The sequence below is a fragment of the Dipodomys ordii genome, unplaced genomic scaffold (genome assembly GCF_000151885.1).
Source record: "Dipodomys ordii isolate 6190 unplaced genomic scaffold, Dord_2.0 Scaffold16, whole genome shotgun sequence".
Lineage (NCBI taxonomy): Eukaryota > Metazoa > Chordata > Mammalia > Rodentia > Heteromyidae > Dipodomys > Dipodomys ordii.
This window is the reverse complement of record NW_012267232.1, coordinates 5,596,988-5,613,363: the sequence shown is the minus strand read 5'-3', so window position 1 is coordinate 5,613,363 and position 16,376 is coordinate 5,596,988. Positions and strand designations below refer to the sequence as shown.

At 44.2% G+C, this 16,376-nt stretch overlaps 1 protein-coding gene across 1 annotated transcript in view; it reads right to left on the bottom strand.

Annotated features, from left to right (window-relative positions):
* Positions 1 to 16,166, bottom strand: part of Nin (ninein (GSK3B interacting protein)) — a 114,058-nt gene extending 97,892 nt beyond the window's left edge. Inside the window, exons 1-2 of the mRNA XM_013012224.1 lie at positions 16,116 to 16,166; positions 6,584 to 6,787 (exon numbers count right to left, since the gene is read on the bottom strand). Of these exons, the coding sequence (XP_012867678.1) occupies positions 6,584 to 6,766 (183 nt within the window). The 5' untranslated portion in view covers positions 6,767 to 6,787; positions 16,116 to 16,166. The remainder of the gene's footprint in view (positions 1 to 6,583; positions 6,788 to 16,115) is intronic.
* Positions 16,167 to 16,376: the final 210 nt, after the last annotated feature.

Here is a 16,376-nt window from a genome sequence, read left to right as displayed (position 1 = left end):
GAGGGACAGTGCCCAGGCCCAGAGTTCAGGCCCCACGACCAGACCCCCCCTCCAAAAAAAGAAATAAACAACGAGCATGGTGGGGCACAACATCCCATCCCAGTTCTGTGGAAACTATAAAACAGGAAGAATTGCAATTCAGGCCAGTGAAGGGGGTGTATAGAAAGACCTGATTCAAAAGCAAACAAACAAAACCTACATGCCAGGCACTGGTGGCTCACACCTGCAATCCTAGCTACTCCGGAAGTAAGCTGAGATCTGAGGATCGCAGTTCAAAGCCAGGCTAGGCGGGAAAGTCTGTGAGACCCTAATCGCTAATTAAACACCTGAAAACTGGAAGTGGAGCTCAAAATGGTAGCTCTAACCTTGAGCAAAAAAGCTCAGGAACAGAGCCCTAGTCCCGATTCAATCCCTACTACAGATAAAAACAAACAAAAACAAAAAACCATAACTACAGCTAAAAGGGCTATGGACATGGCTCAGGTATTAAGAGCACCTGCTAGCAAGCACAAGCTCCTGAGTTGTACAAAACCAAGGTAATGATCGTATGTCCTAATTTCTAACAAAAAAAGAGAAGGAGCTTGTGAAAACACTTCATTTAAAAGGCACAAGAAGCCAAGCATCAGTGGCTCACACCTACAATCCTAGCTACTCAGGAGGCTGAGATCTAGCCTGGGAAGGAAAGTCTATGAGACTCTTATTTTCAATTAACCAGCAAAAAAAAAAACAAAACAGAAAGTAGACGGGTGCTGGTGGCTCATGCCTAGCTACTCCAGAGGCTGAGATCTTAGGATCACAATTTGAAGCCAGCTGGACATGAAAGTCCCCATGAGAGTCTTATCTCCAATTAACTACTCAAAAACCAGAAGTGGAGTTATGGCTCAAAGTGGTAGAGTGCTAGCCTTGAGCTAAAGAGCTCAGGGACAGCACCCAGGCCCTGAGTTCTAGCCCCACAACCAACCAAAAAAAAAAAAAAAAAGCAGAAAGTAGAAATGTAGTTCAAGTGGTACTGACACCCTGAGCAAAAAAGCCAAGTGAGAGCCGGTGTTCAGCCCCAATACAAGCTTTAAAAAAGAAACAAACAGATGAATATATTCAGATGCCATGCTACTTTTTCTTCTTTGTTATTACATGAAAATGTTAACCCTCCCAAGTTTATCTGTAAATACCTTCTAAAGAAAAGAAAGATGACTGGCAATAATATAAAGAAAACAACTTACAGAATAATCATAGTTGACAACAATTAACCAAGAATTTCAAAATACCTAATAGAGGATTTTTGAATGTTCCCAACACAAGCAAATCTGAGGTGACGGATGCACCAGTTGCACTGTCCTGATCAGGACACATTGTACTGAAATGTACAATTACTATGTGTCATTTTTTAATTAATTTTTTCAAAGAACACAATCTTATAATTTATGAACTCTACTCAATATCCATGAAGGTGATAGCATTGAGATTGTGCCAGAGAATTCTAAGGAATTTTTTCTTTATAATTTACAATTATAAACCATATAGAGTATCTTAGCAGCATATGGCCAAGCTTCAGTGATCATCTGAGGAATAATTCAGTTCCATAAAAAATGCAAATTGAACAGTATTGCATTAATTCATGCCAATACTGCTCTCAGGACCACCACCAGAGACTTCCCATGGGAAATCAATATGCATACATCTATTTAACTTTTATCACTGGCTCACTAAGTAAATATCATACTATAGAACACGTAGGTATTCATTATTCAGGCAAATAGCAAATGGTAAAAGGCAAGCTGGTGGTATTGAGTCATTAACAAATCAATCGATAAGTGTTCTCTGGTTTTCAGTTTACCAAATGAGGGCAAAGATATGTCACAGCAGCAGAAGAAATGGTGAACATAATGACAAGTAGAAGATGCACATGTACCCTGACTCTAAACAAAGCTCTTGAAGAAACTGCCAGAAAGGGGCATTATGTCTTCTCAGGCTTTCAGAAACACCAAAACAGGAAACACAGCCAGGAGCTCATGGCCGATATTAGTAACTGTAGCTACTTAAGAGGCTGAGAGATCTGAGAATGGTGATTCAAAACCAGCCCAGCCAGGAAAGTCTGTGAAACTCTTATATCCAGAAAATCAGCAAGAAGCTGGAAGCTGAGTAATAGAGCACCAGCCTTAAGTGAAAAAGTTAAAGGACAGCACCCAGGTCCTGAGTTCAAACCTCAGTACCAGCACAAAACAAAACAAACAAAACAGATCAAATGCAGTCATTATATTCAATGTACATTGTATAAAAATTGAACTCCATAACTGAGAGCAGAGATGAGATGGGGAAAGATGGGGGCGAATGATGGAAGGTGGGACATCAATCAAGATGCACTGTATTCATAACCTCACTTATGGAACTATAACTTGTTTGCTCAACTGCTTATTTAAAAAAAAAAAAAAGTAAGCCAGGCCCAAAGAAACATAGGTTCCATGGTTTCCCTTATTTGCAATAACTAGTATATGTCTGAGATAAGAAGAAATGGTCAGATAAGTTGATGTTAAGTGAAATGAACCCCAAGATAAGGATTCAAATGCTTTTTCTTTCTGGCTATTGTTTCTTTTTTTTGGAGGGGGGGTCCGGTCATGGGACCTGAACTCTTGGCCTGGGCGCTGTCCCTCAGCTCTTCAGCTCAAGGCTGGCACTCTACCACTTGAGCCACAGCGCCACTTCTGGCTTTTTTCTTTTTGCTTATGTGGTGCTGAGGAATCGAATCCGGGGCCTCTGGCATGCAAGGCAAGCGCTTTACCACTGAGCCGCCTTCCCAGCCCGTCTGACTATTGTTTCTAAGATATTTATAAGATATTTCTTTGTTGCTTTGCATGTCCCTCCCGCACAGTATAACCCCTGCTTTCACTGTATTTGATGTCGCTATAATTTGTGGAGGAGAAGGGAAAAAACAAATTGTTTAAATGGGGATACAGGTGGACGCATTGCAACAATGAAATGTACAAGATGTTATGTCGAAAACAAACTTTACAACTTTGTTGGCACCAGGGGTGGCAGTGGGGGGGGGGAAGGGGGCGTAAGGGGGGTTGGTGGGTGGTAAGGGGAAACAAAGGAGGAGGCAACCATGCTTGAAGAAATGCACTCATTACCTTGCCCGTGTAATTGTAACCCCTCTCTATGGTATTTTCAATTAAAACAAAAAACAAAAAAACCCAGGCACCAGTGGCTCACACCTTTTACCCTGGCTACTCAGGAGGCTGAGATCTGAGGATCATGGTTTGAAGCCAACCTGGCAGAAAAGTCCCCATAAGACTCTTAGCTCCAATTATCCACTCAAAAACTGGAAGTGGAGCTGTGGCACTGTGGCTCAAGTGGTAGAGTACTAGCTTTGAGCACAAAGAGGCTCAGGGACAGTGCCTAGGCCCTGAGTTCAAGCCTCACAACCAACAAAAAATAAAAAACAAAAATAAAAACAAAACCATCTGTCCTAATTCCTTACATACCAAAAGACCTGAAACCCTCAGGGACCCCACTGTTAGCCACTCTTTTGTTCTCTACTGTGTCCAGATCTGGGACAACACTCAAAAACATTCAAGTGTACCATGTAATGGCTCTGTCTTCCAAGCACCCATTTTTACTACTTTCCAAGCAAGATTTATAGCATTTTCTATATATTCATAAGCAGATACCACACACATCACACACACACACACACACACACACACACACACACACACAACATTGGCCAAGAATAGCCTCCATTTTTGCAAAGAATTCCCATTTCCTTTTCTTTCACTATGAGCTTGTTTGACACCACAGTCATGGTGCCAAGCTTCAAGAACATCACCACGTTTTGAATATTAGCCCCAGGGAACACTACCACCTCTCAGATCAGACAGCCAAGACCTGGAACTGTATCTGAAATCATTTACCCATCTTCTCAGTTATCAGCAGTGAAAATGAAACAAAGAAAAGGAAGTTCAGTAACTAGAATAAAGTGAAGCTTCGTGACTGTATCCTCAATTCACACCACATGGTACAAACCACTGTCTACAAAGTGTCAGCAATTATAACAGCCCAGCTCAGAAAGTACTGCCTATTGTATCCTCCTACTAACCAACACCAAAAGACTCTGCACAAAGCCGTAGAAATAATGCCATTAGTAAAAATTAGGAGAACTAAAGACAATCTCAGGCTGTGACAAGATCAAATGTCCTTCCCACTATCAGCAAGGAAAAAAAAACCCTTCTTACTTCTGTCTTATGTCAGTGACTCTATCCATGGGGACAACATGACTATTTGTTGTCAAATGAGAGACATTAGTGGGTACAACACATCCCAGCTGGAAGCATCCCTGCTGGGTTTTATATGAACCTGTGCAGTATTTACTTACTCTCCTGCCTTACTTCCTGGGTAGAGAGTTAATTAATACTTCACCCACAAACAATCCACACAAGAAATAGCTCAGTTAAGATGAAAAGATCAAGCCAGGTGCCAGTGGCTCAGGCTAGTAATCTTAGCCACACAGAAGGCTGAGATCTGAGGAACATGATTCGAAGCCAGCTTGAGCAGGAAAGTCTGTGAGACTCTTATCACTAATTAATCACTGAAAAAGCCAGAAGTGGTGCTGTGGGTCAACTGGTAGAGTGCTAACTTTGAGCAAAAGGATATCAGGGGCCGGGCGATAGTGGCTCACGCCTGTAATCCTAGCTATTCAGGAGGCTGACATCTGAGGATCGTGGTTCAAAGCCAGCCGGGGCAGGAGAGACCGTGAGACTCCTATCTCCAATAAACCACCAGAAAACCGGAAGTGGTGCTGTAGCTCAAGTGGTAGAGCACTCACCTTGAGCTGAAGAGCTGAGGGACAGCGCCCAGGCCCAGAGTTCAAGCCCCACGGCCGACAAAAAAAAAAAAAAAGGATATCAGGGACAGTGCACAGGCCCAGAGTTCAAGAGCCATGACTAAAAAACAATAAATAAAAGATCAAGCCAAGCACTGATGGTTCATGCATGTAATCCTAGCTACTCAAAAGGCTGAGATCTGAGGATCGCAGTTTGCAGCCAGCCTGGGCAGAAAGGTTCCCAAACTTTTATCTGGAGACTCTTTTAATTAGAGACTCTTTTTTTTTTTTTTGGTCGTGGGGCTTGAACTCTGGGCTTGGGCGCTGTCTCTCAGCTCTTCAGCTCAAGGCGAGCGCTCTACCACTTGAGCTACAGCGCCACTTCCGGTTTTCTGGTGGTTTATTGGAGATAGAAGTCTCACGGTCTCTCTTGCCCAGGCTGGCTTTGAACTGCGATCCTCAGATCTCAGCCCCCTGAGTAGCTAGGATTACAGCCTCCTGAGTAGCTAGGATTACAGGCGTGAGCCACCAGTGCCCGGCTAATTAGAGACTCTTATCTCTGATTAACTATTGAAAAACCAGAAGGAGAGCTGTGGTTTGAAGTGGTAGAGCACTAGCCTTGAGCAAAAGAGTTCAGGGACAGAGCCCAGGCTCTGAGTTCAAGCCCTACAACCGAGCAAAACAAAAGAACCACTGGTGGTTCACACCTGTAATCCTAGCAACTCAGGAGGCTGAGATCTGAATAGGAAACTCTGTGAGACCCTTTTCTCCAATCAACCACCAGAAAACCAGAAGTGAAGCTGTGGATCGAAATGGAAGAGAGCTAGTCTTGAGCAAAAGAGCTCAGAGACAGCACCCAAGTCCTTAGTTCAAGCCCCAAACTAACAAAAACAAACAAACAAACAAAAAGAATAAAGGGTCAAAGCAAATCTCCTCTTCCTTTGAAGAATAGGTTTCTTTTTTATTCTTCTATTCCCTACTGTGTCCAGAATTGGGCCAAGCTCTCTCTCTCTCTCTCTCTCTCACTCTCTCTCACTCTCACTCTCTCTCTCTCCCCCCGTCCCCTCCCCTCCCCGTCCCCACCTCATCTCTCTCCTCTTTGTGTGTGTGTGTATGTGTGTGTGTGTCTTTGTATATGTGTTGGTATAGAGGCTTTAGCTAGGGGTCTCACTCTTACTTAGCTTTTTCTGCTCGAGGGTGGTTCAAGGGTAGTGCTCTACCACTTGAGCCATACTTCCACTTCCAGCACTTTGCTGGTTAACTAGAAATAAAAGACTCATGGATTTGGCTGCCTGCTTTGGCTTTGAACTTCAATTCTCAGATCTCAGCCCCTGTGTAGCTAAGATTATGTGTGAGCTATCAGTACCTGGAAAAGGCAGGGTTTTTGTTCTTTTTTTTTCTTTCTTTCTTTTTTTTAACTGCCTCTCATTTCTCTTGCATGGAAATTTCTCCACTCCTTTCTCTCTCAATGATGCGTGTGGATCCAGAGTATGACCCACACAGAACAAGAAAATAGGTGATGAGCATTCTTTTTGCCTTCTTTACTTAACAATACTCAGTGTACCACTCCATTGCAGAGTACAAACTACAGTATGTCCTTGTTGCCTGGGCAAAAAGCAAGAGTTATGCCACACTCATTACATGCTTTTTACCAAGTTAACGGCCAAGCTGCTAGAAACAAGTTACAACATGCAGCTTGCGCCATCCCCAGCACCCCAACAGAAACCACACCTTGCTTCCCACAGGAAGGTCCGCCCCAGACCTTACCCTGCCCAAGAGGTTGTCCTGCAGCAGTGTCTGATGCAGCACCGGGGCTACCTCCTCCAAGCTCAGCATGTGGCACAGATCGGTGAGCTCCTCCTGTCCCAGGGATCCGGTTCCCGTTGTGTCAAAACTGTCAAACAGCTCCTTGAGTCGGGCCTCATGTTGGTCCTGCTCCACCTCATCCATCCCATAGCCCACAGCGCTCACCTGTGCAGGACAGAGACAAGGAGAGGTTGGAAGGGTCATTCTAAGGCACATTCACCTCCCCCAAGCCCTACCCACTGCAGGGCTTTGTCTATATGCATAATACTCTGTTTCTGGCACACTCAAGAGCAGAAGCTCCATCTCCCCAAGATCCAACTCCGGTCAGTGGAGTTCACACATGCACCCACACCAGGAACACATCCACAGGCTTGCATCCCCAGGCATGAACTTTACCAGAAGGAAGACATCAGATAGCCAGAGAGACAACTTCTCTCCTTCCTGGTCCTCTGGTGATAGCCAGTCAAACTCAAGCCCAAGCCCAAGAGCTGCTCTCTTCTTCTCAGCACATCTGACCTGGACTTAAAGGTCCCTGTTGACAGTCAGTGGATCCAATCAGCTGTTAGCTCCAACCAGCACTAACCTCCAGGCAAGTAGGAAAGCAGGAGATAACCTGCCCAGATGCTACAACCTGGCTGTGTTGATTAGTCCCACTTTGTTTGCCCTAGATGCTTCCTAGAATAGCTAGAGCAGAGGGCTGCAGCAAGAGGTCTGGGCTGAGCATGCCCACTACAAAAACCACCTCCTGTTTACATGAGACCAGATGCCTTTTACATGAGACCTTCAAAAAGCAACTCAATTAGTTTCCACGGTACAATTGCCTGCACTGTGACAGGAAAAGTAGTCCCTGGAGCTCACTCTCATCCCAGGGAGCTTTAGATAAGGCTTTGTTGCCTAGACAAGAGGAAAACACAATCCAGCCTTTTCCACAGAAAGGCTTGAAGGAGCATGGCGTGGTTTAGGCAGATCACACAGCATCTCAAGAAACCTCAGCAACTCAAGCACCTCCTAGCTCATCTGTCCTCCATCCCCCTGATGCCTCAAATCAAACTCCAGGCTTTCCATTTGTGTCATATGCCAAAGAGCAGTAAAACTCTGCAGACATAAAGACCTCTGAGTCATCTTTGGCTAAAAATATACCTTATATAATTCCAGGTACTTCCCACTTTAAGATGTTTTTCTCCTTGCACGCTGACTGATTTTTTAATGGGCTGGCTCTTTTGATGCAAGCCCCAAACCTGTACCATGATGCAATAAACACAATATATATCTATATACCCTTGGGAGGGTGACCTCAGTCAGCCACTGGCAACAGGGCCCTCAGCCAACCCCCTGACTTAAAAGAAAGAAAGAAAGAAAAAAAAAACAACAGCAACAAAAACAGCACCATTAGCTAGGGGCTGGAAGAGTAGCTCAGTGGTACAGCATGGGCTAAGGCTCCGTGTTTAATCCTCAACATCACCAGAGAAACAACCAAAGTGGCACCTTTAAACCCTAGATCAAAAAACTCTAAATAGGTGATCTTCCAAAAAGCTGATCGTTACAACACAGGGAACATGGAAGTAAGATGTCAAACATGGCCAGAATTGAAGATAAAAGAGCTGTAAGTGACAAATTGGCGCTACCCTAGGCTGTGTTTGCTTTCTCTTCATAGACAACTGTTCAAAACATGACAAGACAAAACAGAGGCACAACCTTAGCAAAACTAGGTGGATTCAGAAGATGACTGAACAGCACTGCCAGGCAGTTCAGCCTGGGGAAAGCTACTCATTAAAGCAACACAGCAGAGTGTGGGTCCAGGCTTCTAGACTCAACAGGTCTCTTCCATTAGCAGGCTTTCCCCACCAACTAAGGTGCTGATGGCTCTGGTTACTTTCCCAGGGTTGGTCTGTTGGGTTAACGAATCAGTATGCAAATGTTTTCAAAATAAGAGTGCTATATAAATATCAAAGCATCACTAAAGAAACACCAAGGTGTTACACAAAGTCACAAGAGGTAGGAATTTAGACAGGGACAAAGCTTGCTTAATGAGCTTCACCTGGGTCTGCCAGTTAATTGTCAACAAAGATCTGAGAATCCCCAAGGTACACTGAGATTTTGGGTGTCACCATAGTTCTCAGGCTCACTCAAGTTTTACAGTCCCTTAGGCTGCAATCTGACCAACTCTGGAAAAGCCAGACCCTTTTTTCTGTTTGACTTTTTTTTTGTATAAGTTTAAAAACTCAAAAGTAAAGGCTTGCTGACACTTCCCTTTTTAAAATTATTTTTAAGGGGTGGCATCTTGTTCATCTAAGACAATGAAAGAGAACAAAACAAAACAAAAATCAATATGGAGAAGTCCTGATTTTATTCACTCCTTTGAATTTGATAGGCTATCACGTCCCTTCCTTAGCTTTTGCAGCTTTCTTTTTATCTCTAGCCTTTCCAAGACACAAACTCTAGAATGCTCATGGGAATGAAAGAGGTAGGGACCCCCACTCCTGTGGACCACATGCAAAACTCTCACTGAAACACCCAGGAGACACTACCTAGAGTGACAAGTTATCAGTTCTCATCTGGCACAAAATGCATTTTTGCTAACTGATATAATTCTCCAAATGTTCTTTGGTAATTGCATGTGCAAGATTTTTTTTCTCCCCACTTGGCAGAAATTTCTTTTAAGGGCAAAGTCCACACCTTCTATTTCTTTTTTGTTGTTGTTTTTGTTGGTCCTGGGGCTTGAACTCAGGGCCTGGGCACTGTCCCTGAGCTTCTTTTGTTCAAGGATATCACTTTACCCTTGAGCCACAGCACCACTTCCAGCTTTTTCTGTTTATGTGGTACTGAGGAATCAAACCCAGGACGTGGCCTAACTTACTGTCTGGGTGTTCTGTGGGAGGAAACTTACCTTGAATTGGAAATATAGAAATGAGCACAGAAATATTTTGAAATATCCATACCCACATACCTATCACCACTTCCCACTTCCCTTCACAAGGACATTTTCAGTTTTCAACATAACCAACCAGAAGTAAAGAGCCAAGAGCAACTACCAAACAGAACTAGAGAAGACACTGCAAATTGGACCTGCATTTTTCTGTTGTGGAATAAGCTTTGGAGAAGAATCTGTACTAAAACATTGCCTCAGGTCCTTCATTTACATAACTAGAATAACAACACTCAAATGTAAGGATAGTTGTAAAGGTTAAATATTGCAAACAAAAGAGAGAGGCTAATTAATCTAAGAGAAATTGATACAAGAGGAATTGAAAAATAAACAAGAAAACACCTGAAGCCTACAAAGGAGGCAGAAGCTTAGAATAAATTCAACTGGGGGTGTGGCTCTAGTGGTAGAGCACCTTATAAGGCCCTAAGTTCAAACCACAGAAAAAAGGAAGGAAGGAAGGAAGGAAGGGAGGGAGGGAGGGAGGGAGGGAGGGAGGGAGAGAGGTGGGAGAAGAGTGAGGTGCTGGTAGCTTCTGCTTACAATTCTAGCTACTCAGGAGACTGAGATCTGAGGATCACAGTCAAAGCCAGCCCAGGCAAAAAAGCCCATGAAATCCTTATCTCCAATTAACTAACAAAATACTAGAAGTCGAGGTGTGGCTCAAATGCTAGAGCCCCAGCCTTGACCAAAAAAAAAAAAAAATTAAGCAAAAATGTGAGGCTCTGAGTTCAAGCCCCAGTACAGGGTCAAGTGCCACACACACACACACACACACACACACACACACACACACACACAAAAGGGAAGGAAAAAAGAGATCAGCTAGAGCTACCTTAGAAGAAGCAAAGATCATCACAGAACAGACCATAAGAGTGGACAATAGCTGTATTAGGTACAAAAGCATGGTTGTATTATTATATAGCAATGGCAGCAGACAACACTCACAAATTATTGATAAATTTAATGTCAAATAGAAGCAGAGAGGCTGAAATTTAGTTGGAAACTCAGACGAATGTATCCTTATTCATTTCTGAACATTCACAAGTCTAGCCTATGCTCACTTAATTCTCCCAGATCTTGTGAGTCAATAGTACCTTATCCCTACTTGAGAAATTGGGGCTTAACAAAATTAGCAATTTATCCCATTAGCACTAATGCAGGAACGGGTAAAGTTGAGACATGACTCAAGTCTGGCCCTATATTACACATCCCTCAATCCTCCCCATGCACATGGAGCACATAACGGGACCACTGAAATGCCACCACTGCCCTGCTTGCCTTCACTGTTAGTCAGACAGCTACACAGTACTGAAGAACAATAATCACTGCTGACACTCCTTGAAGTGCCGTATTTCTCCAAACTGGATTGGCAAGACGCCAATATCCCTTCTACCTCACTTTATCCATTTATCGAGTGATTATAGCCTCCAAGTCTCTAGGGATTCACGAATAGATTAAATGCTTTTTTTTTAATTTATTTTTTTTATTTTTTATTTTGGGTCCAGTAGTGGGGCCTGAACTCTAGGCCTGGGCGCTGTCCCTTAGCTCTTCAGCTCAAGGCTAGCACTCTACCACTTGAGTCACAGCACCACTTCCGGCTTTTTTCTTTTTGCTTATGTGGTGCTGAGGAATCAAACCCAGGGCCTCATGCTTGCAAGGCAAGTGCTCTACCACTGAGCCACCTTCCCAGCCCTGCTTTTTTTTTTTTAACGTAAAGCAGCTTGGGGAATTATACATAGATGAAATAAGTATGAGTGTGTGTGTGTATGTGTGCTGGTACTGGGGCTTGAACTCAGGGCCTCAAACTCTCAACTTTTTCCACTCAAGGTTCAGGTTCTACTACTTGTGCCACATCTCCACTTGTGGATATCTGCTGGTTAATCAGAGAAATGGGTCTCTCAGATTTGTTTTGCCTAGTCTAATTTTAACTATGATCCTTAGATCTCAGTCTCCCTAAGTAGCTAGGATTATAGGCATGAGCTACCAGTGCCTGTCTGAAGAAATAAAATTTTATGTAAAATGATTGTGAAGAACTTTGTATCTATAGTAATATCATAGCTCAGGAATTATCCCTCAAATAAATTCTTAAATCTATACAACCTACAAAATCTAATGTTTTCCAGAATCAAAGCCTACATACCCATAGTGGCAAGAATCTTGCTCAGAGATTTTAAGAGTTGTATTTTGAGTGATAAATCATCCTTGAAATTGACAATGTAGGGTTTATGGACACTGCCATAAACCTGTGCCTTTCTTCACCACAGGCCTTGTAGTCAAATGTCCAGAAGCCTGTAAGACTCCTTTGGAATAAAATGGCCTGTGTGGGCATTAATTGGGAGTAATAGCAAGGGATAAATAAGAGTCAGATGCACAGAGCCATTAATCAAAACACTGACCACCCAATAGTCACCCATACTGACAATTATTTGGAGCATTTTCCTTCATATAACTCCAAAATGCCTCCAATTCTGACAGAATGTCCATCACAGAGCTGTGTGGTGCCCACTTGGCAGCCCCAGCTTCTGAAATCACAGAGCCTTGCTGGAACTGCAAAACAGGTGAAGGTGTGGCTGGAGTAACGAAGTCACCAACAGAAGGCCAGTATGAAGGGGCTATACGAACTTATGAACTTTCCAACAGCCTGCACACAGAAAGAAGTTTGTAAGAATAGTACCCCAGCCAAGGCAGGTGTCTGTTCAGGGTGGGAGGGAGTGAAAGGGGACAAAGTCTGGCAAGTGAAAAGCAAATAATAAATACGCACAATGCCAGAGCCCCTAGCCCAGACCTTTTATTTCCCCTCCAGATGGTCTAGCAGCTGAGCAACTCTGCAGAATGTGTGGACATCCCTCTCCACTCAGCCTCTTTCCCTCTTCAGAGCATCATAATAGATGCTTTTGGACCTGTATGCAGACAAAGCTGTTGGGGGTCCAGGCAGTAACCACTAAGTGCCTAATTTAGTTACACTGGGATTAAAGTGATACACACAAACTGCTTGTCATTTACCCCTTTAGCTGTCATTGGTTGGAAATCAGCGGCTAATAATGTTTATGATCAAATTACAAGGTTTCTTTTTCTTCTCTGTTCTGCAAACATTTTCATCTGCTGAAGAAATCTCCACGCCTAGAATCTTGAAGTAATTTCAGTATAAAAGGCAACAGTGAAGAAAATAAATTCAAGTTTAGCAAGAAGCTCGACAGAAAAAGCAACTGTCCCGATTTGCATGTTTATCTTGAGCACTTCTGCCAAAAACCATTGCTGTTTCTCTGCAACAAACTGGTGCTGACTGGCAGCCTCCTCCCTGCTCAGAGAGCACCATTCTAGCTGGATACCCAAGGCAGCACAGATCACCAGGAATTCCACTGCAGTATAAAAATGTTAGATGAAAGCTTAAATGTCACTGCAGGGGGGGGGAGGGAGGGGGCAGGAAAAAGGCATACTTCAATGAAATTGAATGAGACTAACAACCTTTGCTAACCATACCATAAAATTTAATTGGATGACAAGTATCCTATTGGCATTTATTCTAAACATAAACAAGTGTTAGTGTTTTACTACCCTGAAGGTTGTTGCAAACCTAGGTTTTTTGCTAAACCTAACAACAGTGGATTATCCAATCCGGGGTAGAGAAGGGAAAACACACACACACACACAAGCTTAGCACAATGTAGATCAAATAGCTTATAATCAACTACTAAGCAAAATTGTCGGAGCAGAAACCAGAGATGTGTCATTGTTACTTTCTTCTAAAAGAGAAAGCTTTATCATAACTTTCACTTCTTGAGTAATATTTACTGGAGTTGGTATAGGAAGACAGAAGCTAAGAAAGAGAACAGTTCCCTAGGGTATAAGTAAAAAGCTCCTGTTGCTGGGCGCTGGTGGCTCACACCTGTAATCCTAGCTACTCAGGAGGCTAAGATCAGAGGATCCCGGTTCAAAGCCAGCCCAGGCAGGAAAGTCCATGAGACACTTATCTCTAATAAACCACCAGAAAACCTGAAGTGGCACTGTGGCTCAAGTGGTAGAGTGCTAGCCTTGAGCTGAAGAGCTGAGGAACAGTGCCCAGGCCCAGAGTTCAATCCCCATGATGGACAGCCCCCCCCCAAAAAAGGCTCCTGTTGTTACAGTATTTTACCAACTTTTAGGGTGCTGATACTTTGTCAATTTTCCTATATAAAAGTTCTAATACCTGCCTAATTGTTTTTAGCAACCTCAATAAAGGAGTGTACTTATTTCTAACAAATTTTCTTACTTTCATAATCCTATTATCGTTTTTTTTCTTCTTTCTTTTCTTTTCTTTTCGTTTCTTTCTTTCTTTTTTTTTTTTTTTTTGGTGCTGGTCCTAGGGTTTGAACTCTGGACCTGGGCACTGTTCCTGAACTTCTTTGCTCAAAGCTAGTGCTCTACCACTTGAGCCACAACTCCACTTTCAACTTTTTTTTGGGTAGTTTTATTAAAGATAAGAATCTCACAGACTTTACTGTCCAGACTGGCTTTGAGCCTTGATCCACAGATCTCAACTTCCTGAGTATCTAGGATTACAGGTGTGAACCACAGACACCTGGCTGATCTCATATGATTTTTTAAACTCTGTTTTATTTGGAGATAGGATAAAAATATCTTTTTGCAAAGTTTAGTAAGCTTCACCACAAGGCCTAGTCCAATAGATGCAAGATCAATAGCCAGAATTCAAACTGCATTATTTATTGGCTTACAAATGAATTAGCATCCATAAAAATAAGCCTTTTGAAAAGGCTTTAGGCTATTTGAATCTCTCTAAAAGACTCTGGCTAAACTTGCTAAGCCCTTATCAAAATGAAACTGATAAAATGTATTTTCATTATCAACATAAAATGGAAGCATTAAGACTGTTGAAATGTTGGTTTAGAACATCATTGGCAGTGACATTTAAAACAAATGGTGTGAACAACATTTGACTTGTGATAAGAATTTTACCTATTAAGACTATTCAGAATTGACTGGAATCCTATTCTCCCCGTGTGAGTTATTGTCTTTTTTATATGAAGGGTCATTGTCTACCTAAAATGAAAAAAAGAAGTAACAAGAAAATGCATGACATTTTGTGCAAGTGCTTATTAAAATGATTGATCCCTGACATTTTAGATGTTGTAGGAGGACTTCCTCTCCATCACCCCCTTTAAAGCCTGTGTTGCTGATACATTTGCTTATATCTAACCTATTTGCTTTATCTTCACTGCAGTTCCCTCTAACGATGAGCCAGGTGAAAATAAACAAATCTGCCATCCTCTTCCCCTTAATTCACATCACCTCCCCATTAACACTAGGCATAGCTAAAAAGGCCACACAAACTCATTTTCCAGCCAGCCTGTAACGTTCCTTTTACACACAGCCTGGATATTGCACAGCTACTTTCAAACTATAGGTACAGCAAGATCTACCAAAGATTCCAAAGCTGCCACCATATTCCATAACAAATATGCTCAACACTAGACGAGAGAGAAGATAAAACTACTCTATACGAACATATTTCCTGTTTGCAGACTGTCAAGCCTTGGGAAGCATGCAAATAGATCTAAATTTATGATAGCGGATCTAAAGGAACCCAAGCGAGAAATCTTCCACGGTGGGTCTCAGGAGCCTCGCTTAGGTGCCAGGAGGCACTTCAGCAGGATTCCTATCCTAAAAAGCTTCTGTGTCCGTCATAAAAGGGTGATCAGCTGGGATTTGATAACTCAGGATTGAGTTGTATGGGAGATCTGTCTCAGTAATTCCTCAACACCAGGAAGCGATCTGTCCTAGTCCAGTGAGGAGAGCAAAAGATCAGTAATAACCAAGTTGTCTGGAAACGTGATCTACAGAAGGACAACAGTCCAGCCCCCATTTTATTTGGCTTGCAGGACCGAGCCCAGGAAAACTGCTCCTTACTGTCTGTCTGCCTGTCTCTATCATTTCCCAGAAAGAGTTTTAAGCAGACGGTTTCTCGATCCGCTTTGCCTGTCTGAGAGCTACAGATGCCCAGATCTGGAAGCTCGCCCTCGCCACACGGACACCCTCCACGCTTCCCATTTCTCAGCTCTGCTGATCGGAACTTTCAGCGAGTGACCCAGTGCCCTTGAGTCTGCTTCCCCTTTCCTGGCGGGTAGTGGCACCGGGGAAGTCTCGGGCGGCACGGATCCCACCCGCGTCCTCCCGTTTCGACTCCTAACAGCGGTGCGCTCCACCGATCGCCAGGGCTTCTCTCGGCTCCTCACTTCTAGGGCTGTCTGGGTGGCACATGCCAACAGAACCCTCACCCCTTCCGCTCCCCGTGGGACTCAATCAGGTCCGCTCGGATCACAGACAGCAGCAGCTTTCAGCTCTGCACTGGGGAACACCGGGCGGGCAGCGGTGCCCGAACCGCGCGGCGCCCTAGGACCGGCAGGCGGAGGTGTGGCCGGCGGGCGGGCGGGCGGGAGAAGCGTCCGGGTCCCAGGCGATCCTAAGATGCGCCTCTCACCCGCCGGCACCTCGCCATCACCAGGACCCTCGGTCACCCCGCGGGGTCCAGCGGACATTAACGCCCGCCGGGCCCCCGCCGCCCTCGCCTACCTTCTGTCAGCCTCTCCGGAGCGCCCGCACCGCCGGCCGCCCGCCTCCGCTGCCCTGCAGAGCCAAGGAGCGCGCTTTGTTAGGGCTGGGGACGCGGGACAATACTCCGCAGCCCGCGCCGCGGTTCCGGGCGGGCGTCCTTCAAAGGGACGCCGAGGGGGACCGGCGCGGGCGTCATTTCCATATGTGAGGGGGCCCAGCCCGTACAAAAGCGGCGCGCTCGGGGCTGCGGGCGGGCGGCCGCGCGCACCCTCCCGCCCC